The sequence below is a fragment of the Mustela putorius genome, unplaced genomic scaffold, assembly GCF_011764305.1.
Source record: "Mustela putorius furo isolate JIRA1106 unplaced genomic scaffold, ASM1176430v1.1 tig00003834_pilon_pilon_pilon, whole genome shotgun sequence".
Classification (NCBI taxonomy): domain Eukaryota; kingdom Metazoa; phylum Chordata; class Mammalia; order Carnivora; family Mustelidae; genus Mustela; species Mustela putorius.
In genome coordinates, this window is record NW_025421987.1 from 86,713,758 (window position 1) to 86,737,916 (window position 24,159).

Here is a 24,159-nt window from a genome sequence, read left to right on the forward strand (position 1 = left end):
CGGGACCATGACCAGAGCTGAAGGCAGAGGCCCTAATCCACTGAGCCACCCAGGCGCCCCAAAGGTATTGTTTTTAATTTCAAATTCCACTTGTTAATTGCTGATATATAGGAAAACAATTGACTTTTCTATATTAACTTTGTATCTTGCAATGTTGCTATAATTGCTTATTCCAGTTTTTAATTTTTATTTTGTAGGGTTTTTTTTCCCCCTGCTTTTCTACATAGACAATCATGTCCCCTGTGTAAGGACAGTCTTATTTCTTCCTTCTCAATCTGCATATTTTTTAAACTCTTTTTCTTGTGTTATTGGCTAGGACATCCTAGGATTTCCAGTATGATTTTGAGAGGGAATGATGTCTTGTTCTTGAACTTAGTGGTAAAGCTTCTAGTTTCTCCCCATTAAGTATGATGTAAGCTGTAGGTTTTTTTGTTGATTATCAAGCAGGGAAAATTCCCTTCCATTTAGTTTACTAAGAGGCTTTTTTTTTTAAAATTTTTAATTTTAAGTAAACTCCATACTACAGATGGGTCTCAAACTCAGAACCCCAAGATCAAGAGTGACATGCTCCACTGACTAAGCCGGTTAGGCCCCCCAGTTTACTGAGAGTTTTTGTCATGAATGGCTGCTGGAGTTTGTGGAGTTTTCCAATGCTTTTTCTGCATCTATTGATATGATTATGTGATTTTTCTTTTTTACTGTGTGGATATGATGGATTACATTATTTGATGTTTAAATGTTCAAACAGTCTTGCAACTGGGATGAACCCCAGTTGGTTATGGTGTAAAATTCTTTGTATACAGTATATTGTTGGATTTGACTTGCTAATTTTTTTTTTTTTTAAGATTTTATCTATTTGACAGAGAGAGAGATCACAAGCAGGCAGAGAGGCAGGCAGAGAGAGAGAGGAGGAAGCAGGCTCCATACTGAGCATAGTGCCGGATGCAGGGCTCAATCCCAGGACCCTGGGATCATGACCTGAGCTGAAGGCAGAGGCTTTAACCCACTGAGCCACCCAGACACCCTGCTAATATTTTTATATGTATGTTCATGAGGTATTGAGCTATAGTTTTCTTTTCTTTTCTTTTCTTTTTTTTTTAAGATTTTATTTATTTATCTGACAGAGAGAAATCACAAGTAGATGGAGAGGCAGGCAGAGAGAGAGAGAGAGGGAAGCAGGCTCCCTGCTGAGCAGAGAGCCCGATGTGGGACTTGTTCCCAGGACCCTGAGATCATGACCTGAGCCGAAGGCAGCGGCTTAACCCACTGAGCCACCCGGGCACCCGAGCTATAGTTTTCTTGTAATGATTTTGGTTTTAGGGTAATGCTGTCCTCCTAGAATAAGTTAAAAAGTATTCCCTTTGCTTCTATCTTTTATTATTTTTTTTTTATTTTTTTTAAAGACTTTATTCATTTGACAGAGAAAGATCACAAGTAGGCAGAGAGGCAGGCAGAGAGAGAGGAGGAAGCAGGCTCCCCACCAAGCAGAGAGCCCGATGCGGGGCTCGATCCCAGGACCCTAGGATCATGACCTGAGCCGAAAGCAGAGGCTTTAACCCACTGAGCCACCCAGGCGCCCCTGCTTCTATCTTTTAAAAGATTGCAGAAAATTGGCATAATTTCTTCCTTAACTGCTTTGTAGAATTCATCAGTGAATCCATCTGGGTTTGGTGCAGTTTTGGAAGGTTATTCATATTGATTCTTCTTAAATAAATATAGGGTTATTCAGATTGTCTGTTTCTTCTTGTGGGAGTTTTGACAGATTGTGTCTTTCAAGAAATTGGTCCACTTCAACTAGCTTTTCAAATTTGTGGGCATAGAGTTGTTCATAGTATTCATTATCATTTAAATGCCCATGGGATATAAGGCAAAGACCCTTTCTTCATTTCTGATATTAGCAATTTGCGTCCTCTTTTTCCCTTAGCCTCACTAGAGGTTTATCAATTTTGTTAATCTTTTCAAAGAATCAGCTTTGTTTTCACCAATTTTCTCTTTTAAAATCTCCAATTTCATTGGCTTTTGCTATATTTATTATTTTTTATATTTCTTTTGTTTCCCCACATACTTAATTTGCTATCTTTTCCTAATTTCTTAAGGAAATTAGAGCTTAGATGATTAATTTTAGGCCTTTTTTCTTTTCTACTACATATAGTCAATGCTACAAATTTCCCTTCAAGCACTGCTTTCACTGCATCACCCAAATTGGGTAAGTCGTGTTTTTTCATTTAGTTAACAATACTTTAAAATTTCTCTTGAAATTTCTTCTTCGACATGTGTTTTTTAGGAGTATGTCATCTAACCTCTAATTATCTGGGGATTTTCCAGCTGTCTTTCTGTTACTGATTTCTAGTTTAATTCTGACTTGGTCTGAGCAGGCATTGTATGATTTCTAATTTTTTTAAAATTTGTTTTGGTTTATTTTATGGCCCAGATGTGATCCATCTAGGTGAATATTTCATGTGAGTTTGAGAGGAATGTTTTCTGCTGTTGCTGTATAAATTAGTCTGTAGATGTCCATTAGATCCCATTTATTGATGTTATTGTTGAAGTCAACTACAACCTTACTGATTTTCTGCTTGCTTGGTCTGCCCACTCTGATAGAGGGGAGCTGAAGTCTCCATATCTACTATTGGAGACATCCCTTTCTCCTTGCAGTTCTAGCAGTTTTTGCTTCAGATATTTTGATGCTTTGTTGTTAGGCACATACACTGAGGATTGTTTTATCTTAAGATAAAAGAAATAACTTATTTTAAATCTCACATTCTTCTCTTCTTGCTTTTATTGTTTCTGAGAACTGAGATGTAATTCCTATCTTTGCTACTCTGTAAGTAAGGTTTTTCCTCTGGCTTCTTCAGATTTTTTCCCCTCCATCTTTGATTATCTGTAGTTGGAAAATGGTAGGCGTAGGTATAGTTTTGTTATTGTTTAGGGTTTGTTTGGCATTTATCCTGTTTGGTGTGATCAGAGTTTCCTGGGTTCATAGTTTGGTGTCATAGTCTGTTTGGGTGGCTCTATCAGAATAAACTAGGTGGCTTATAAACTAGAGAAGTGTTATTTCTCACAGTTCTTGAGGCTGGGCAATCCAAGATCAAGATGCTGTCAGATGCAGGATCTAGTGAGAATCCACTCCCTGATAGTCATTTTGTCTTTTGGCTGTGTGCTAACATACTACAAAGAGCAAGGGGAGCTCTCGGGCTCTCTTTTATAAGAGAAGCCATCCCATTCATGAGGGTCCCATCCTTATGACCAGATTGGTTCCCAAAGGCCCAACCTCCAAGTAACATGACATTAGAGATTAGGTTTCAATATGAACTTGGGCGGGGGAACACAGTCTACAGCAGTCCGATACAGCAGTCGGAGAAACTCTTAACTACTGTTGTTTCAGAAGTATTTCTTCTGTTCCTTCCGTTCTTCTTTTTGGTATTACCATTCTGTATAAGTTATACCTCTTGTAGTTGTCTCATAGCTCTTGGATATGTCATCCTATTAAATTGTTTAAAAAATTTAGGCTGCTTGCTTCTTAAAGCATTATTTCAAAACAAACTCTACTCTAATTACAAAGGCCAAGCAGGCAGTAAGCAAAATAAGGAATAAGAAATAGGCCCCAAGCCTCCGAAGTCCCATTGTGAGGTACCTAGTTTGAAAGATCTGTCTCCATCTTACCTCCTCTCCTTTCTTTCCTTTTATTCCCAAGTGACTTACTGTTAGAGGTTCTGCTGCTTGTTCTTAAAACCAGGAAGCTCCTGCTTCTTGTATTTCAAAGACAGTTCCAAGAGTAGGTTGGAGAGACCTGGTGGGTTAGGGGCTTGGCTGAATAATGTTCTGGCAGGCTACTAAGAGTTTGAGTTTATGTCTAAATATGGCAACAGGAATCCCATCAAAAGATTTCATTATCTTTTTTCTTTTCATGTCAGACAGGCAACGTGATGAGGTCATGACAAGGTTTGAGGGAGGCACGTTTCAAAGCAGAGTGATGTAATCTGATTTCCATTTACATTTTAAGACATTCACTCATTGTTGAGTGAAGAAGGGACTGAAGAACGGATAGGGATTGAGTCCAGAGATGGCTACCGGTTAGGTGTCCCAACTGAGTATTATCAGTGAAAATACCTGGTTGTAAAAAATAGAAAATGCCAACTGATTTAATCAGAAAAGGAGCTTGTTTTTTAATGTTATTTTTAAAATAAGACCATTTGGTAGTCTGCAGATTCTGGAGGAAGAAGGGAGGAAGTTTAACAGCCAAAGTTACATCACAGTCAGTTCAGTGTGGTCATTGCCACTGCCAAACCGTAGCTTGCGCCATTGCTGCTGACAAGAGACGAGCAATCTGGCTACTGAAGCTTGAAGCACTGTCCACTCACAGCTTCACCCTTTCCCCTCCACCCCACCTCCTGCCCCACATCTTTGAAGCACTCTTAGCCACTCCATCCACTTGAATAGATACTCTACTATACTTATTTTTTAGGGTTACTGGTTAGTGATGTCAAGTTTGGATGCATCTGATTGACCAAGCCTGTCACAGGCTTATGCACTATAAGCAGAAAAGGGTGGGCTAAAGTACCTAGAATTTTCTGCATCTTCAGTGTTAGGTAGTCTCTGCTTCCCAGCAAAACTTATTGGTATCTTGGACAGGCTGCCTCCAGAGAAGCTGAGAAAATTGACACACCCAACCCAACAATGGAGAACTCTGTATGGTAGACTTATTGACTCTGTTATCTGTGCCCATTGCATGTTAACTCTGCAATCCCCAAACTAAGTGTTATTTCCTCATCCTGGCTTTTTTCTTTGGCCCTGTGACTTGCTTTTGCCTTGGAAAGTTAACGGACAAGCAGAAGCTTGAAATGTACTTGGGTGATTGATCCTGTGTTTCTGTGATCATGAGAGGAGTATGTGCCGGCTTGCCCACTTTTCCAAGGAGGCTGAGATGTGGAACACCTAGTGTTAAGCCAACCCGTCTCTGCCACTGCAAGTCTCCATGAACACCAGCTGTCCTGCAAATGGGAACCTGGCTGAGATTAGCAGCAAAACTTAAAAGTGTATGCCTGAGTTTCTATGGGTTATTATGCAGCAACAGGTGACTAGGTACCCTTGAGGGTATCTGAAGGACTCCACAGGTTGAGAAGGTTGGCAAGTTAAGTATAACAATGTTTGTATTCGGTCATGAGACCTGTCTGTACTAAATTCTGAGACCTACTCAGTCTCCGTAAGTATAGATGGTTTTCAGAATTCTTTCATATACTGGTCTTATGGCTTACAATCACTTCTGTAACCATGATCATAAGCCCAGGAATACTACTGTCCCATGACTCCAGCTCTTTTCAGTCTAGCCAGTGGCTCTCTTCTGGAATGTCAAAGCTTTACAAATATATCTAACAGATCATCTTTAACAAAATCACCTCCATATGTACCTGTCTTTCCCAGTGAAGACCTCATTCTTTTCATTACTCACTGACTGGCACTCTGGAATTGAGCTATCAGCTCACTCCTCCACTGAACACTCCCAACGGTTCTTCATGCCATCACCAGTAAAAGCCCAATTTTCCTTAGTATCTACAAAAATCACAAGTTGATATGGCTCTCCCACTTAATCTCTACTCAACACGGACTTCCCTGGTATGCCTTAGATCTGACTAAACCAAGGAACTTCGTCCACCAATATACCTTCCCCAGGTATCCCTATGGCTACTTTCACCTCGTTTCTCTCAAATGTCATACTAAAGAGAAATCTAGTCCGTGAAGTTAAACTGCACATAAGGTTAAAACAGCATTTGTGTTTACTGCTTAAAGCTCTTAATAAATTCATTCTAACACAGTGATTTTCCTATGAAATGAAAATATTTATGGTGTAATTCCAGCACCACATCTTATAGTGGGGAGTAAGCAGCAGCAGTGAATGGAATGGATACTGGATGACAGTTGTGCTGTGTCCAGTATTGCCTGTCTTGATGTACTGTAAGAATTAAACTTTAAGAACCACAAAAAAAGCAGACTGTTCATTCCAGGTAACCCAATTTCTAAGACTTCAGAGGTGCTTTTACCTATCAAATTTGAAAAGCTTCCAGGATGATTATACTTAACTGTATAAGACAACTAAGGGTTTAGGGATTTTATTTGCTGGGGGAAGGGTAGATTTGTTAAAATTCTTCTGGAAAATAACTTAGTGATATGTATTGGAACATTCCTGAGCCTTAAAAAGGTTCATACACTTTAGAACTTAAGTCCATTTTAGAATTTAAGAATGGGAGAACAGAAATTTATAGATTACATTGGTTTCTGGTAACAAGAGTCTAAATAACAGAAACTCTCAAATGGGGGCGGCCTGGGTGACTCAGTGGTTTAAAGCCTCTGCCTTCGGCTCTGGTCATGACCTCAGGATTCTGGGATGGAGTCCCACATCAGGCTCTCTGCTCAGCAGGGAGCCTGCTTCCACCTCTCTCTCTGCCTACTTGTGATCTCTGCCTGTCAAATAAATAGTATCTTTAAAAAAAATGTATATTAAGGGGCACCTGGGTGGCTCAGTGGGGTAAGCCTTTGCCTTCGGCTCAGGTCATGATCCCAGGGTCCTGGGATCGAGACCCACATTGGGCTCTGCTCAGCAGGGAGCCTGCTTCCCCTTCTCTGCCTGCCTGCCTACTTGTGATCTGTCAAATAAATAATAAAAAAAAAAAAGTATATTTAAAAAAAAATCAAATGGAGGTTTCTAAAGTATTTTAAAGGCATCATGTTTAAGATATGGAAGTAGAGATAATGTGTTAATTACATAGCTGATAATATTTACAAGTGTCTATATAATACATACACACACACACACACACACTTTCCATTTTCTCCAAAGAACCCTGATTCACTTAAGTTGTGTGGCAGATATTACCATGTCAAAGAAATCCAATTCCAGAATTCTTAGAATTCAAACTAATGTCCCTTTCACAGTGGAAGGAGTTCAAACTACCTATCAGTGATTCCTTGAAAGCATTACTTATTGCATGTTGGAGCTGAAGGTTGGTTATTACTAGTAAGACAGGCTCTTCAAAATGATAGTAATGTTTAGCCTAGGTGAACAGATACTCAAATACAGGTTCATTGCTTTGCTTTATTACCAACCCTTCGATCCAGCTACTATATAGCCATATAGTGAGGTCACAACACATTGTCTAGGAAATGCCCATGAACTCTGTTACCTTTTAGACCAAGACAGTAGTGGTTTACACTACTGTTAGTTCTCACTGGGAAAACTAATATTAAAAAAAAAAAAAAATCAGGACCCATTGAGCGGGTCTTGGGATGTTTAAGTCTGATTCTGGGTGATACAGGCAGAGAGGGTAAAGAGCCACCTACAAATCAGGCTTGGTAGGACAGGGAGGTGGATCAGTTACCCATGGACTAAATTATCAACAAGCAGAAATTTTCCTTAAGAGGTCAGCCATTATTTGCAGTTTTGTGGGTCATAGGTCTGTCACAACTACTCAATGCTGCTATTGTAATGTGGAAGCACCCATATATAATGCATTAAGTGAATGGTTATAGCTGGGGGAAGAAAAAAAAAAAACCCTGGAAACCAGCCAGAGTTAGTACAAGGGGTGCAGTTTGCCTACCTTTGGGAATTCAGAAATTCTTAAGAGGGAAAGGTAAATTGCTCTTCTTCCCACACAAATGCATATTGCTTCTAGCGTTGAACAGAAGAGTGGGAAAAAAAAAAACAAAACCTTTAGATTTTAGGGACATACCAAGTGACCTGTTTGTCCCAATACAGAAAACTCGTCTGGATTAGCACCTGAGTTTAAAATCACCACTTAAAATGTCCACCAGTCTACACACTGGCAAAACTAAACAAGAAATGGAAAATGTCTGCATTCTCTATTTGCCAAAGCCACCACCAAAACACCCCTCAATTCTGAGACAGGATGACTTATTAAGTCCTCAATGGCATCCCATTGGCCTTTATCCCAAACTTAAGAGGATCCTCCCAAGTTGAGGATACTAGTTAAAACCTACACAGGATTGGGGTGCGGGGGGAACCTCCTCTCCCCCGGAGGATTCTAAGTTCCCCCACACTTAGCACAAAATAAATTTCAACAGAATCCTATTCACCTAGTTTCCAAGCAACTGTTTTTTTTTTTAATCACAAAAGTGTCCCTCATTCCCATTAACTAGTACTTCTGCTAAGTTTGGATATTTTTTTTCCTCCTGTACATAGTTAAGTACACAAATGATTGCACAACCCTTTGCCAAAATTAGTAAAGTTCATATGCACAGGTGGTTCTTATTTTGGGTTTCTGGCCTCTTCTTCAAAGAGTTCAATGTCTTATGAATTCTCTATTGTGCCAGGCCTATGTTCACAAGGTCCAGAGGTTTTTAAAAATTATAATTTATAATTATAATTATAATCAAGTAAGATTTCGGTCTGTTGTCTGAAACAAAACTGCTGGTGTGCACACTCCTATCAATTTCCCTGTAAAATTTACCTAGTTTTGATAATGTAAATAAATTTCACTTCTGGGTGAAACGTTTTTTCCTAGTTCTTAATTTGTCCCCTTGCCCCTCTGCAGAGTTGAAATACTGATTAACAGGAAATAGGGGTTGGCACTGCTCATTTTATCCCGAGGCATACTTTCCTTATGCAAGGAAAGCAACTAAGACCATTTTGGAGGGCTTGGGGTTCTCAAGGTTCTCAAGGCCTCCAAAATAAGCACAAAAAAACACACCACAATCTTAACACCAATTGTTGGGATCTGACGTTTCCTGAATAATGTGTGCTTTCACAAAACCCAAGCATGATTATGAATTTTAACTATTTTAGTTCAGCAGTCCTCCAAATCAACTTTGCATTTGGTTTCAATCATCCCTGGCCTGCAGCAGTAAACAATGTATTGTTAGTACTGGCATATAAAAATCTGAGGTTTTTTTGCCTTAAGGCAAGAATTTCAAGACTTATTTATCCAATAGCTCTCCTATGGTTCTGACATTATTTGTCTCTTAATTGGTGTATGCCAACAGTCAACCCAAGGGACTCACCAGATGATGACTATCAGAGCACATGAACAGATGACTTGTTTCCTATCCCAGAATAGGAAAGGAATCTCCACCCATCAAACCTGGTAAGCTCTAAATTTTCAAGGTCTGCTGCCTGTAATACACTCCTGGTATTAATTTATAAGTCAAAATGCTTCCAGATCCAAAAGCTCAATGGATCACTAGCTTTAAAAAAACCACCATAGCAGAATGGATAGCTTACATGATTTAATTGCAAGCAACACCTCCTGGGATACATGAATTAGACATGGATGCCTTCTAAAGTTCCGCTAGACTTGAAGTCAATTAGAAGGCTGGGAAATCTATTTCTTACTTCACGTACTATAATACGAGAGAGAGGTAGGTCTTTGGTAGGCGAACTCATTCAGTGAGACCTATACTGATGTCCACAGTTCTCACTCACTGCTTAGGTGCTGGCCTGTCCTTTCCCCTAGCAAGAGAGCTTCTAAGTGGTACCATGTTCCTTCATGTACATCCTTACCACTACAGAACTACAACTCCTTCTGGACCACATTCTACAACTATCCGGGGTGCCAAAGTCTTACTCTCAAACTAGTTGACAATAAATTTCAAACACAGTTCCAGGTAATTTTTAGAAACACAATCATGCAGAATTTTACGTATATGAGTCGGGTATGCATGTGAGACACCACCCAGTGCGACAAATTAAGGCCTGCTAATATTGCCTATAAATCATATATATGTATTTTTAAGTAGGCTCCATGCCCAACATAGGGCATGAACTCACTACCTTGAATCAGGAGTTGCATGTTCTACCAACTGAGCCAGCCAGGCACCCCATCACCATTACTCTTATTCATCTGATTATCTAGAGTAGTGGCAGAATGGCATCACCCATAGACTGGATGGAGATATGCCCACATCTGGATCCTGGCATTGCCATTTAATAGTCATTTAACTTCAGGTAAGGTGCATCTCATGGCTGCTACAGACTAAATGAAATAATATATATGAAGTGTTTTAAAAATACCTAGGACATACTTAATGATTTTAATAAATTACTTGTCTACTCCATTTCCACTTGAACTGGCCACCCTCAGGACAGGTGTGGAGACTAGACTTATGTATTGTACTATCATCTTAACGAAGACAATCACTCAAGTAACTAACTCCCCTCTTAAAGGTATTTTCCAGAACGTATAATTTAACTATTTAAAAAAAAAAAAAAGCAAAGAGAATACATTTCAGCCCAAGGGTTACCATACAAGGGACTAAAAACTATTTTAAACAACCCTTTAAGTTAACAAGGTTAAAACAAAATCTTCTAGGTCAACTGAGTTGTACCAGCCTTTTACTCTTTTCATTTGCATTTATTTAAACACAGTTCTCAAAACATTTGAGTGAAATTGGGCTTCCTTTGGTAAGCAAAGGACCTGAAAATAATATTTAAAAAATGAACAGGCAAGTCTTCAGTTCATCCACAATACAGGTGTAGTGTTCCCTTCTCTTTTCCCGAACTCTGAAGCACTCATTTTTTTTCCATAGTCTAAAAAGCTAGAAGAACAAGAGTACATTTGTGGTGGAATGTATTGTCGTTTGCTGATAACTAGTTGAAATACCATTATCCCCTTGTAACAGCTTTAAGAAATAGCCTTTTAAAGGCATACATTGTGTACCTCTTTTCTTATTCCCTGCTTTATATGATACAGATTACATAAAGGCTGACAAATCCACATTTATATAAGCATTAAGCATTGGCTGTATTGAAAGTTCTTTAGTTCTAATACTAGCAGTACAGGGTTACAGAGCATAACTTTTAACACTTAGTTGCAGGTATATTAAGTATAGTATGTCTCACGGATTGGAGGAAAATGGGTATTTTTGTCTCGAAATTTACTACTGACAACCTAATCTGAACTGTTTTGCTAAGCATTGATGTTAGAAAGAAAAGTAAAAACCAAACTTTATTGTTGCTTTTTACCATTTGGTAGCATTTTACACACAGGCTTCGATCTTCAGAATACCCTGGATTCAGTAGAAAAACCTTTTAAATGAAGTTTTGTACAATAGAAACTTCTCAGCAGTCAAAATTTAGACTGTAAAAAAATACATGCAAAACATACTTTTCTGAAAACACTTAACTTTGAACAAAGCACCGAACTACACAAATGCAGAATGAAAACAGCATTTCAACTCCACCAAAAGTAGTCATCATAAAAGGTGTAAAAGTCACCTAACTTCACTAGGCACTGTTCACTTTTTAAACAGGAGACAATAAAAAATATTGTCCACAAACAATATCCCAACTCTAGGGTAGGCTTCAGAAAGTCTTCAACTTCATGCTTTAATAGCGACCTAGGAAGAAATAATAATCAGTCTTTCAGTATTAAAGCATATTTATCAAGAACAATTTAATGTTGAGATTTTTTTTATAGACTATTCCACCATTAGAAAATTCTATGCACCAGATTCTCTCCTGAAAAGGGCTACACTAGAAATCAAAGAACCAACACTGAATAGAAATAGCTAGGATGTATAACTCCACCCCCAAATAACTAAGGTTTTAAAGTCACCCAAATGTTTCCAGGCTGTATAAAAATTACAACCCCTCCTGAAAAAAAAGGGCTACAAATGGGGACCAGAATGCAGTACACATTTACTATTTTAATTAGCATTAAGAATAACATCCCAAGGATTGTTTTCATATACTACCTTGAACCCTACACACAAAAACTGAGGATGGGTGGGTGGATTTTAATACATATAAAACTACCTGAATTATCCCACTACCGTAGTTTGTTAACTTCAAACTATACTAATATATAAAATCATGTCAAGTTAAAAACTTACGAGGTGAGTATGATCGAGATCTAGAACGTGATCTGTATCCTCCGCGACTATAGTAAGGAGAAGGTGACCGCCTTCTGTAAACAAATGCCAAGACCATCTAAGACTCCACAGATTGAAACAAGACTGACATATAAAGACTGCAATAGTCACGGTATTTCAAGTCTGTTTTAGATTAACAAAACCACGAATCCCAAGCACACCTTCATAAACTAACACCCAAAACAAATTTTACTAGTACTTCAAGGAGGTTTTATAAGACTGACTTGAATATTCACTTGCTTATTTAGATCCTCATTAAAAGCTAACAAAAATGCAGTAACACAAAAAAATAGCTGTAAGGAATAAAGACTAAAATATTATGGACGCTTAATCAGCAACCTTAACTTATACCATTGTTGCGTATTAAGGTACAAAGGGGGCCACTGAGTCATTACCTAGTATAAGCCCAATTTATTTCTGTAAACACACAAATGAAGCGATATATACACTATCATTGGTTTGTTATTTGATGGATTTCGTGCAATCCAATTGTGTGATGCAACTTAACAAAATACTAGTAACCAAGTGTCTTTAGGTGAGTCATTCTACTGTGTACTGTGCAGATTTTAAAATCCTCTCCTGACATACCTGTAAATCTGATCCCTGTCTTGAGCAGCTCTCCATCCTCCTCCTCCTCCACCTCCTCCTCTGTGAAGGCAGAAAAGCAACACATGTATTTTTTAAGTTTTAAAAACAATGTATTATTTATTAATTAAAATCAGAACTCCCACAGAGAAATTTAAGGTCATTTTTTAAAGTAAAGTAATTGAAGTGCTAACTTTTGTCACCCTTTTTTTTACACACTGGCATAGAGCTCTCTCTGGTGGCTAAAATGAGTAACAGAACAAATCATACTTCTAAAGTAAATGCTCAACTGAATTAAAATAAAACCTGTAAGTTTAATCTTCCCAGCCTCCACAGATTAATCCCTTTAAAGTGGCAATTAAGACACAAATGTTCTTTCAAACAAGGTTTTTGTTGGGGATAAAATCCTGGACCACAGTGTCAGAAGCAAGCTTTAAGGACTCACTTCCACAGGTAATAGCTGACAATCATAAACTTCTTTAAACATTCAAACAGTGTACACAAAAATAGATACTCACATCTCAATAAGGCACCAAAGATAACTGTGTGGCCAATATTTATTATCACATGATTTACATTTTCATAAGACAGGGTCTAAATTACCTGCTGCAGCTAAAATAAAGAATTTTCATTTTATCTTCACAGGATTTCTCGGTATGATAGTTATTTCCCTACTACTAATCTCTAAGGAAAAAAGGGATTTTTCTGTATTAAAAAAAACCTCTAGCCATCCTGATACCAAATTACTACCCTTCAGCAATTATTTCGTTGGACTCTTCCCTATATATCCAGTGCATTATGCATTTGAGACACCAAAAATGCTTTATAAAGCAATTACTTTAAAAATACAGCTCATGGAACTTTTCTTAAAAAAACAAGCAACAGGGCGCCTGGGTGGCTCAGTGGGTTAAGCCGCTGCCTTCGGCTCAGGTCATGATCTCAGGGTTCTGGGATCGAGTCCCGCATCGGGCTCTCTGCTCTGCAGGGAGTCGGCTTCCTCCTCTCTCTCTCTCTTCCTGCTTCTCTGCCTACTTGTGATCTCTGTCAAATAAATAAATAAATAAAATCTTAAAAAAAAAAAAAAAAAAAAAAAGCAAGCCAAGCAACAAAGAAGTGAAAAAACTTAAGTATGGTCTATGTAATTTTGGTTCCACTGCCTTGCTCAAATCCAGGGATTCCAGTTGGTTTACAGCTTGATGTTTAAAAAAAAAAAAAAAAAAAAAAAGATTCATATTAAACAGACACTGAACCTTAAAATCTAAACTCTAGCCCTACATTTATTTCTTAGTATGAAAGACTTTATTAAGCACTAAAACTTAGTGTTTTTAAGGCACCTGCCTTAAATTATGTTGCAAGTGATTCAGAAGAGGGGATACCCTGCCTTCCATTTTTTGGCTACTTATTATCTCATACAATGGTTAACTTACCTGTACGATCTGCTGTAGTAGTCTCGATCATCATAGCCTCGATCATATCCTCTGTCATAGTAATCCCGACGGCGTGAGCTGCCACTATGAATAGTATTACATCTTCATAAATATATTTCATCCAGTGAAATATATATTCAGAGTTTCTTCATTAATTACCACATGGCCTTACTCTCCTATCTTCCTAGGTACAACTGTTACTGTTTAAAGCTGTTCAGACAACAGCAGAAGCATGGCTCATTTGGATCCTGGGAACGGAATTCTAAGAACATGACTAGGCAACTGCCTCAAGCATCTCTTTACCCTCTTCTGTTGGGCAAAAATAATATCTACTAATAACTCCGTAATTATTAACTCCATATTATTTTCCAACAGAAAAGTTAACCAGAAAAGGATTATTATTTAAGATTTCACTAATTTGGGATAAACGCCCTTTTTCTGCTCCCTGAAACAATGTACATAAATACAGTAAAAAAAAAAAAAATCTTTTGGTTAAGGGACACACATTCTGCTAACTTGCTTTCAAAAGTCAATTGTTAAACCCACATATTTTCCTAGAAGAAGGGAAAATTAAATATTTGGAAGAAGGTGGTTTCAGGAGTGGGAAAATTTAAAAGACATGAACGCAGAGCTTTTGATCCATACAAACAGTGATGAGAATGACAACAAAGGAGAGAGGTACCCATGTTATCATAGTTCAATGCAAAAACTGTTTTCCACTCTGCTTAATGAAAAAAAAATTTAAAAAAATGCAGAGTTTGTATTAAACCGTTAAACCTATAATGGTTAAAATTCCATTATGATAAAAATGGTCTAATTAAGAACATTAATTACCAAGCAAAGCCAGATAGATGTTCTATAGGATATGCTGGGATTTCATCAGTGTGCAGCACATAATAAATGGTTTTCATTGAATATATTCTTTTGACTAGCCTTACCCAGTTTAAAAAAAAACCCACAAGAGAAGAATGATTTGCACTGTGGCAAGACTGGGTGAAATATCAAAGATTCTCCCCTTGTACATGGTAGTTCTTAGAGAAAAAGCATTCAGCCACCAATCTTTAAAAGATAAACTTACTAGGTGGGTCTCCCCATGTAAATCCCTGGTGTCGGGGTATGTGGTCTTTTTGTTATAGAGAAATCAACTCTAATCCTACGTCCATCAAGTTCCATTCCATTGGCACGCTCTTTTGCCTTTGAAAGATAATATGGTGTTATTATATACACTTGTGACAAAGCCACAAACTATCCAATATAAATAAGATATAAATATTTTTATAAATATTTACAAATAAGATAGTTTTAACTATAAATATATCCTATTTACAGTACAATAAAACAAAAACTCCTTATGCAAGTTCATTAGTACTCGGGAGCCAACAATAGGACTATTACAAAAAAAAATACAGGTACACTTTTACTTACTTCCTTGGCATCATCTACATTTTCAAAATATACAAAGGCAAATCCTCTTGAACGTCTAGACTGCTGGTCATATACAATGGACACATCAGCAATGGGGCCATATTTAGAGAATACTTCTCTTAGATCTCTTTCTGTAGTGTACAAGCTCAATCCAAATACTCCAAGACAGCAGTTGGGATCAGGATTTGCCTAGAAATGGAAAAATAAATTTTAAACCTTAAAACATCATAAATCAGTTTAAAAACAACAACAACAACAACAAAAAAACCCCAAAAAACTTGTATCACCCAAAATGTCACTAATTTATAAAAAAGATTTTACTGGGGCGCCTGGGTGGCTCAGTGGGTTAAAGCCTCTGCCTTCGGCTCGGGTCATGATCCCAGGATCCTGCTATCGAACCTCACATGGGGCTCTCTGCTCAGCGGAGAGCCTGCTTCCCTTCCTCTCTGCCTACTTGTGATCTCTGTCAAATAAACAAATAAAAAATCTAAAAAAAAAAAAAAAAAAAGATTTTATTTATTTGATAGAGACAGAGAGAGGGAACACAAGCAGGGGGAGCAGGAGAGGGAGAAGCAGACAGCTCAATGTGGGCCTTGATCCCAGGACGCTGGGATCATGACCTGAGTTGAAGGCAGCCGCTTAACGACTGAGCCACCCAGGTGCCCTAAAATCCGTTATGTTATGGCAATAGCTGCAAGCATTAAAAATGGGCAGAAAAGGGGCACCTAGATGACTCAGTTAAACATCAGACTTGATTTTGACTCAGGTCATGATGTCAGGGTTGAGATCAAGCCCAACATCCAGCTCCACACTGACCATGCAGCCTGCCCAAAATTTTCTCCCGCTGTAACAGCCTCCACCCCCCACCAAAGAAAATACTGGAAAGAGGATTTCAACCTCAGAATTGTGTGTGTATGTAGGGGGGAAATAAGGACTCATGCTAGTGAATATCAAAACTGGTATTTTGGTGGGAAGATACTGGAGAGCAGTTTGCCCAAGGTATTCACCTCTTAGGAATTTATTCTATACATAAGAATAATGAGAGTAGCATTACCTCTGTAAGCCAGAGGGAAAAACTGTCTCAGGGAAGATAAGCCTTAATACCCAAAATAAACTCACTTAAAATTAAACGGAAAAACCAAGAAGCATTCTAAAGAGTATTAAAGCTAATCCAGAAAACTTCAGTAATAATATGATAATAAATGGTAATGTACAATGGGGATTTTTTTTTTGGATGAGCTGATATACCACTGTCACAGTATTTTGCTTATATGTGATTGATAGCCCAAATGTAGACCATTACATTAATACCTCTTAAAGAGACTTACCTCAAAACACTAAAATGTCTCTAAAGAACTCATGTGCATACTGCTAAAGTCTACTGTCAAATGTATCAGTTCTAATTTCAAAACAAGAGAGAGACATAATTCTTAAAACAATTTTTTTTTCTTACCCGATTCCCAACATGACGCCTGCGAGTGGACATGGGAGAATGACTGTGGCTATGCCGTCTTCGATAATCTCGACTGTAAGACCTGCTACGGGATCGTCTATGGGAGCGAGACCGAGATCTTGATCTTGTGTAATGCCTTCGAGAACTTCTTCTGGATCTAGACCTGTAAGACAAAGGGTTTGGGGTTATAACTAACTGATGAATACAGCTTTCAATTCTTTTAATCATCTGGAGTTAAACTCCAAAAGACAGAACACAATTCAGACATATATTAACATGAGATTGAGATTTTTCTTCTGTATCTACAGTCATCTGAACCCTGCTAGAAGAGCTCCAAACGACTATCAGCTCTCTTCCATTTCTTTAAATAAAGATCAAAATTAATGTACTCAAGATCGGTAACACACTCAAAAATCTGGTAAATATAAAACATGCAGTACTTCATACTAGCTGGATTTGTGCCCACCAGTGTACCACCCTCTAATTTTTCGGTCTCTCCCATTATGCCCACCATTCACTTAAGATAAAATCACCATCATCATAATTTTCTCCAACAGTGTTTTAAAACCAATCAATCGCTCTTAACTAGAGTGACAGGAGTTGTCATCTAAACCAGACAGGACACGTTGGAAGAGAGAAAAGAGGTGCAGTTAATTATGCCTGACAATAGGCATAAACTGGGGCTGTCCTGGGCATACAAGGACATATACCCTACTTCTGACCAACATTAAAAAAAAAAAAAAAAAAAAAAAAAAAAAAGCACTGCGTTAAGGTATTATATGATTTATACACACATGTATATATTAGGCTACACCTATTTATCAAGAATTGCAGTTATGAAAGCCAATGTTCTGCAGTCTATCTGTCATACTTAAACTCATAACGAATCCTCACAATTCTGAAGAACTAGTACTATTACTAAACTGCCTTTTAAAGATAAGGAAGCTAAGGTAGAAAAAGGTTAAGTAATCTGCCCAAGCCAGAAAAAACAGAGGTAAGATTTGAACCCTAATGCCAAAAGCCCAGGCTCTTAATCACTTAGTCTTCCGTCCCAGAACTTATGTAAGTACATTACTAGTACCAATTTTAAATAAGCCAACTAATGATCTAACCCTCTCTATCTACCTAATTTACAAAGCACACACCAATTTCAAAGCTAAGAGTACAGAAGAAAATCCCAAGACAGTCTTTCTTACCTAGATTCAGATCTGGACCTGGACTTTGATCTGGAACGCCTGGAATCTTCCTTGGAGCGAGACCTTGCTGGGGTATGCCTTGCAGATTTCCCAGATCCATGAGCACTTCCACTTCTGGAAGCAGAACGGGATTCCTACACGTAGATGTCAAAAGTTTAATTTGTATACTTTCTGGGCAACTTTAAAAACAAATAAGCTGCTGTGAGGTAAATGGTGAGGGAAAGCAATCCCCTTCCAAGATAAGAAAACATAGGTAAGGGCAGGAACTGAATATACCTGGTATATTTACATTGCTCCAACTGACATAAGCCAATTAACTTGAACTTCCACCTTTTCTGGAGCTGGGATAAGAGTTAACTGATCCCACACTCTTCAGAAAGGGGTGCCAAAGCCAAGCAGTTAAGGGAACTGTCCAAGGATTGTGTTTTGGAACTGTTACTCCATAAAGACTAGGGTGAGAAAGAATCTTATTAACTATGACACCTATATCTTATACCTATGTATCAATCAAGCTGCATCAACAAAATAAAACCCTATCAAAGTCATAAAACTTTTAAAATGCTTTTCCCCCCATAAGACCTCAACTTCTCAAGTTTTATTTATTTTTGAGTGGGAAAAGAGGCAAGGACAATCTGTTTCAAGTCTTAGAAAAAGACAGAAACCTAGTGGAAAGCAAGGACCAGTCTGAAGGACACAAAACCCTATTCCATCTAACCATGGTGGGAGGCCCTAAGAATCTCAAAGCAACCAGATGGAACCACAGCAGAAAGGCAGTGAACTATGCAGAAGGAGGAGCTGAGAGAGTGCCAGAGATCTACAGCTTCCTGGGCTAAATGGAGATGAACCAAGGCAAACTGATGGGGATCTAGGAATAAGAAGCCAGGTAAGTTACATAAAGGACCTATTAAAACCAGAAGAGATTAAATCAAGCGCTCCTACCAAGGTCCGTGAAAGGAGGGAACGCAGAATTGTATGAAAAGCCAAAGTCTTGGTACACACTATATAGCCATGGCTTTCCCAATCAAAACTAGACTACCTGATTAAGTGACACAGAAAGGAAAATCTATGAAGAAACCAGCAAAAGAATGGGGAAATGGTAACTGGCTCATCAGGGAGTCAAAACTTCCAGTCAGCTCATCAGCAAAAAAGACATACATATAAAGTAATGGAACAAAGAAATGTTCTGCCAAGACACCAAAAACAGAAACAGTGGATTAAGAGAACAAACCCACTCAGTCCGACAGCAAATGTGTATCATCGGAGAACCAGCCAGACCCAAAAGGAAGCAACATATTACCCTAAAGACCTAAAGTTAAAAGCTACTGGATAAAATTGCCACTGGAGACCTCCCTGTGTGATACACTTTCAGAATATTCTGGCCATTCTTGGTAGAATAGGATTTTAAATTATAGTGGAAGCCTTTTTAGATTATGTTCTGTAATCTACAGCATAATGGGAGATAATCTGGAAGATCATTTCTATGATGCTCAGGAAAAAAATGTATATGCAATACAGAAGAAACTCAAGTTTTAAGTTTAGGAAAGGAGAGTTACTCAGCCAGTAAAAGGAGTTCTGGTCTCTAAGCCTGAAAGAACTCTAGAAACTTCCAATTAAGATTTCAGTTGTTATAAAACATGGTGTAAAGGGACATGAGATATGATAGCCTCCTCTCCATCCCATGGGCTGACTGTAAAAAGGTTCAAAGAAAAAGATAACATCCTTATTAGTGAGAACAGCTACCTTTAACAAAGAAGGGTTAAAGGATGTACTTCAGTTTTGGGGACCCCAATTAATCTCCTGGCATCCTCTGGCAAATATTCTGCACATTGACATTTAAAAACACAATCCACCTCCCTCTCCTTGGACAAAGAAGTTCTCAAAAAACAGGGGCACGGTTTCCTTTTTACCACAGGCAAAAGCTAACCTAGAAGGAGACAACAGAAAAAGCGACCCCAAAAGTTAACTGCCTTCATTTATTCCAATGCTAGAAAAGATTACTTCATGGAATGATTACAGCTTTTAATGAAAACCAAAGAAAACAATTTACTCTGAAAAGGAGAGCTAAATACTCTCACAATAACAACTCACAACAGAGTTAAAAGATTAGCAATAAAGTATTATAGTTAACAAATCAGTCAGTCTAGGGATCGGAATATAAAGGAACAAAGTGTAGAAAGTCAACGTGTCTCTTGCTTCATAGAACAGAAAAACCTTTTTCTAAGCTGCTTCACCAGTCTCCCCACTGGTAAGAGACTGCTTTTTAGCCTAGCAGATTAAGGGTAAAAGATATAGTATCTGTGAAATTTATCTGTGACTTTCCTTTCAGCCTCTAAAACTAACTGGCTGTATGCATATACATTTTGTGAGTAATCACTTCTTAGGCCAAGAATAGAGGAAAACACCAGCCAGAATGCAAAGACTTTCCCTTTTACCCGGTTGTTCGGTCAGGCTTAGGCTAATACCTAAACAATGTCTCCACTACTCGTCAAGGATGTTTCCTCTAAAGAAGTTAAACTTTTTGCAGGTATTTTGGCAAATACATATTCAAGGAAATTTAGCCTGTCCAGAAGAAATGAGACCTAAAATTATTAGCCAAATCTAAATACAAAGTTAACTTTAAACATTAATCTACCAGCAAATCTATAAAACGAGCTGGGAAAGCCTCCACAACACAAAGAAAACTCAAAGTCCACTCTCAGGACTAAAAAATTTTGTGTCAATGTCTTAAAACCCTACCAGAAACACTATTCTGGACCTACAATACCTCAAAGAACCATGAACTTAAAGTTAATATAAGTATCAAAGCCAAGAAATTCCCTGAGTTTTTGCTCAAAGTATCAAGTTTTTGTAGATTGAGCTTAGTTATAATATTAACAATATACATCTTAAAAGGAGGTCAGAAAAAAAAACACTCAAGACTTTCAACAAAATAACCTTCATCTCCCCCTATTCCGAGAATGGCACTATCTTAAAAAATAGCTTTCTGAAACAGATAAAGGAAATGGAAATCATCTGGAACCATTAAATTGCTAGGTTTCTCCTGTATTATTTTTAGCAACTAGATTTTGAACAGTGGCTCTTAACCACAGGTATGCAGTAACCTACATAATACAAGTCCCCAAACTAGAGCTTATTACTATTAGTAATTCTGGTGTTGGTCTTCTACATTTCTTAGAAGCACCATACATATTTATGATGCCAATTAAGTCTCACTGATTTACTCGATTTTAGAGTTTTATGCTACCTGCCTTTTTTTTTTTTTTGGCAAAAGCATCTCCTTGGAACCTTGTTTCTCTCATTTTCATTTCCACCTGCCCCAGGACAAGAGGACTATCTCCCTCTTACCTCCCCAACAGCCAGGGTAGGGGTGAGAGAGGAGGCACTGTCAGACTCAAAGATACTGTGGCCAACAGGTGATGGGGGCGTGGGGGGACACGGACCCTGAAGGATGGGATGGTCCACCAGAATCAGTGTTTAGTTTCACCACACATCTATCCAGTTAGACCATATAATCATATTCCATAATGCTTTACTTCCACTTAAGAGGCTTAACAGGTCTTTCCGCTTTTGGACCCCAAGGACCTTTCAGGTCTCCTGATAGAAGAATCCACGGACTTGATGAGAAATAGAATATCCATTCACATCTCTCTTACCTCAGCTCTCTGCCTAATCTGTAAGTAATTCAGAATGCAAAATTAACATTAACTTGATGTTATTAGTTTATACACGGCAAAAAAATTTACAAACCAGTAACTGGGACAAAGCAAAAGCTGGAAACCACTATAAACGGCAGTAATTTTCTTCTCCTTGCGAAACACAGAAATAATTATAAAAAGCACAAATCTCACATTGACAGTTGGCCCTAAAACCCCAGAGAACAGATCCTTCTAGAAATGTCATTTAAGCCACTTTTTCCAAGAGCTAGACAATCTAACAACTCTCAGAGAAAAGTTTTTTTTAGGTTGTCTTCATTTCAGGAAGAAGTGGTACCTTTGGCTTTCCTGCCAGAGGACAACTGTTGGTTAGCTACCACTGGATATTATTCTGACCCGTGTCCTTGTCCCATCCAACTGAAAGCAACATTACATCGATCATCTGATTCTTTTATTCGACTAAAACAAAACACACAGATGGGGAAAGAACAATTTTCAGGGTTTTTTTTTTACCCCCAGTAAGTACTGGGAGTGGGGAACCAGAATAAAGCCTCTTTATAATCTATACCTCTCACATCACTCTAACAGTTAAGTGTTAATAGCAGAAAATGAGAAAAGGGAATAAAGCTGTTTTCTGAATAAAGCATCTACCACTACTGCCACTTTGAGTCAGAGATCCTGTTCACTTATATGACCCACCTCGTTCTAAGGCAAGCTGCTATTTAAAACAAAAAACAAAAAACAATGATCCTAGTCATTCAGCTGGAAAAGGCATTGAACAGAAATGAATTAAGTACCACTTGTGAATTTAGAACCTGCATCCTAAAAGGTAGGGCCTAATTGGTCATAGCTTTCCACTATGCCATCTGGAAAAAAAGAGTGTTTTCATAAAGGCCAAAAGGAGCTAACTATCCGGCTCACTGGTTTGCTTCAATTTTGAGGGTTCGGTTCTATAACTATCCCGAAGACATTCTTTAGGAAAACTATGACAAACACAGAAAACATTGTATTATACATTTTTCAGTATTGAAGAACAGGGGTCAGTGCATTTTAAGAGTCCACGGAGGTGGCACAAACCACCAATTCCAACTCTGGAGGACTCCCTCATACCCCAGGACCAGCAGAGTTAGATGAAAAAAATCTAGAGGGACAACATTAAGCCAACTGTTACCCATGCTGGAGAGCTCATTCCTGCCTCATATTTGACTACAAAGGGTTATTATTTTTTTTAATTGCATTTCAATCATTTGACTAAGAAGTTAAAATTAGAATTACCTAATTTAAACGTTTCCCCTGGAAGGCACTTCTTTGCCCTGTATATATTTTCTTCTATTAAACAAATAATGCATGCATGTTTAGCAAAATATACAGGGACACATAAACAGACTAGTAATTACTTAGCGTAGTGCTTTCTGATTCCAGATTACTTCTTATCTTAACTTCATTTTTATTTCTTTTCTTCATTCTTCCGTTTCAAATTCTGACTTCTTTCATCTTCCCCACTTCACACAAATTGCTCAATATTCTACAAGTGGGACTTCTGGTCTGATAATTAGCATGCATTCTTTCTTTTATTTTTTCAAATTTCAGCTTCACTTATTCCTGAGCTTCAAATACTCATTTATAAAACTTGTCAAATGACGACTTCCGCATTTTCCTTCTTCAACATTAACCTTAATAGAAAAAGAACAGGATGAAGATATTTTAAAACTCCAGGATAATATCCAGTGCCAAAACTGAAACTAGAAAAAAAAAAATCCCTTTTTTTGGACTTAAAAAAAAAAAAAAAAAAAACAAAAAAAAAACAAAAAACCTACAATATGCAGCTCAAAAAACTGAAACTAGCTTCCTGTTGGTTTTAAAATACATAAGGTAATCAACCTCAACTGTCTACTTCAAATAGATTTATCATGCTTAAGTTAAATGCGAAGTGCGCAACTGAACATTTGCTGTTCATCTAACATTAAAAAACTTTAATTACATTTCACACTTCTTACTTATTGTATTCATCAAGAGAAAATGTTAAGTGTCAAAAGCACACCTCTAGTCAAAAAGTGACACATTAATACAAAAGTGCAAGAAAGGAAAGCACGGACAATTCATTTGTACAATGATGACAAGGCTCAGGGTTGGAGAGGCTTACAACTTGTGACTTTTCTACATTATAAAGTAAAGAAATATATTTAATGTCACAGTGAAGAAATGTAGTTAATGTCACACATTTTTGTACTGCATATTTAAAGAGCTCTGAGAAAACAGTGTCAGGGAAATCAGAAAATTTGGGCTAAAGTGCTCAAAACCCACCCCCTAAGAAAGCTGCTCTAGTGACATTTTAGAATTATGAATGGTTCAACTACTAATTTAGCACTAACATAATAAAAAGACAAAATCAGGTCAACCAACTACTATATCCAAGTAGCTATGAAGGAAAGCAGAACAAATCTGAATCCAACAGTGGTATTTTCAAAGAATCTTTAAAATTCCCCCTCAATGAACAAAGTATTAAAATCTTCCTCAGTCCAAAGGAGAAATCTGACTTT

General features: G+C 37.8%; 1 protein-coding gene and 1 long non-coding RNA gene across 3 annotated transcripts in view; one reads left to right on the forward strand and one right to left on the reverse strand.

The window, feature by feature from the left end:
* LOC123394426 lies at positions 1 to 14,976 on the forward strand. Its single transcript, XR_006609175.1, has 3 exons — positions 1 to 64; positions 8,995 to 9,095; positions 14,081 to 14,976. It is a non-coding gene; the product is annotated as an uncharacterized LOC123394426 (long non-coding RNA).
* The window catches only part of TRA2B (transformer 2 beta homolog), a 19,901-nt gene continuing 6,067 nt past the window's right edge, over positions 10,326 to 24,159 (reverse strand). Inside the window, exons 2-9 of one of the 2 annotated variants that reach the window (XM_004745193.3) lie at positions 17,967 to 18,100; positions 16,771 to 16,933; positions 15,318 to 15,506; positions 14,971 to 15,086; positions 13,893 to 13,976; positions 12,469 to 12,528; positions 11,842 to 11,915; positions 10,326 to 11,346 (exon numbers count right to left, since the gene is read on the reverse strand). In XM_004745193.3, the coding sequence (XP_004745250.3) occupies positions 11,336 to 11,346; positions 11,842 to 11,915; positions 12,469 to 12,528; positions 13,893 to 13,976; positions 14,971 to 15,086; positions 15,318 to 15,506; positions 16,771 to 16,933; positions 17,967 to 18,100 (831 nt within the window). In that variant the 3' untranslated portion in view covers positions 10,326 to 11,335. The remainder of the gene's footprint in view (positions 11,347 to 11,841; positions 11,916 to 12,468; positions 12,529 to 13,892; positions 13,977 to 14,970; positions 15,087 to 15,317; positions 15,507 to 16,770; positions 16,934 to 17,966; positions 18,101 to 24,159) is intronic. The other variant, XM_045088716.1, reaches the window with a different exon arrangement.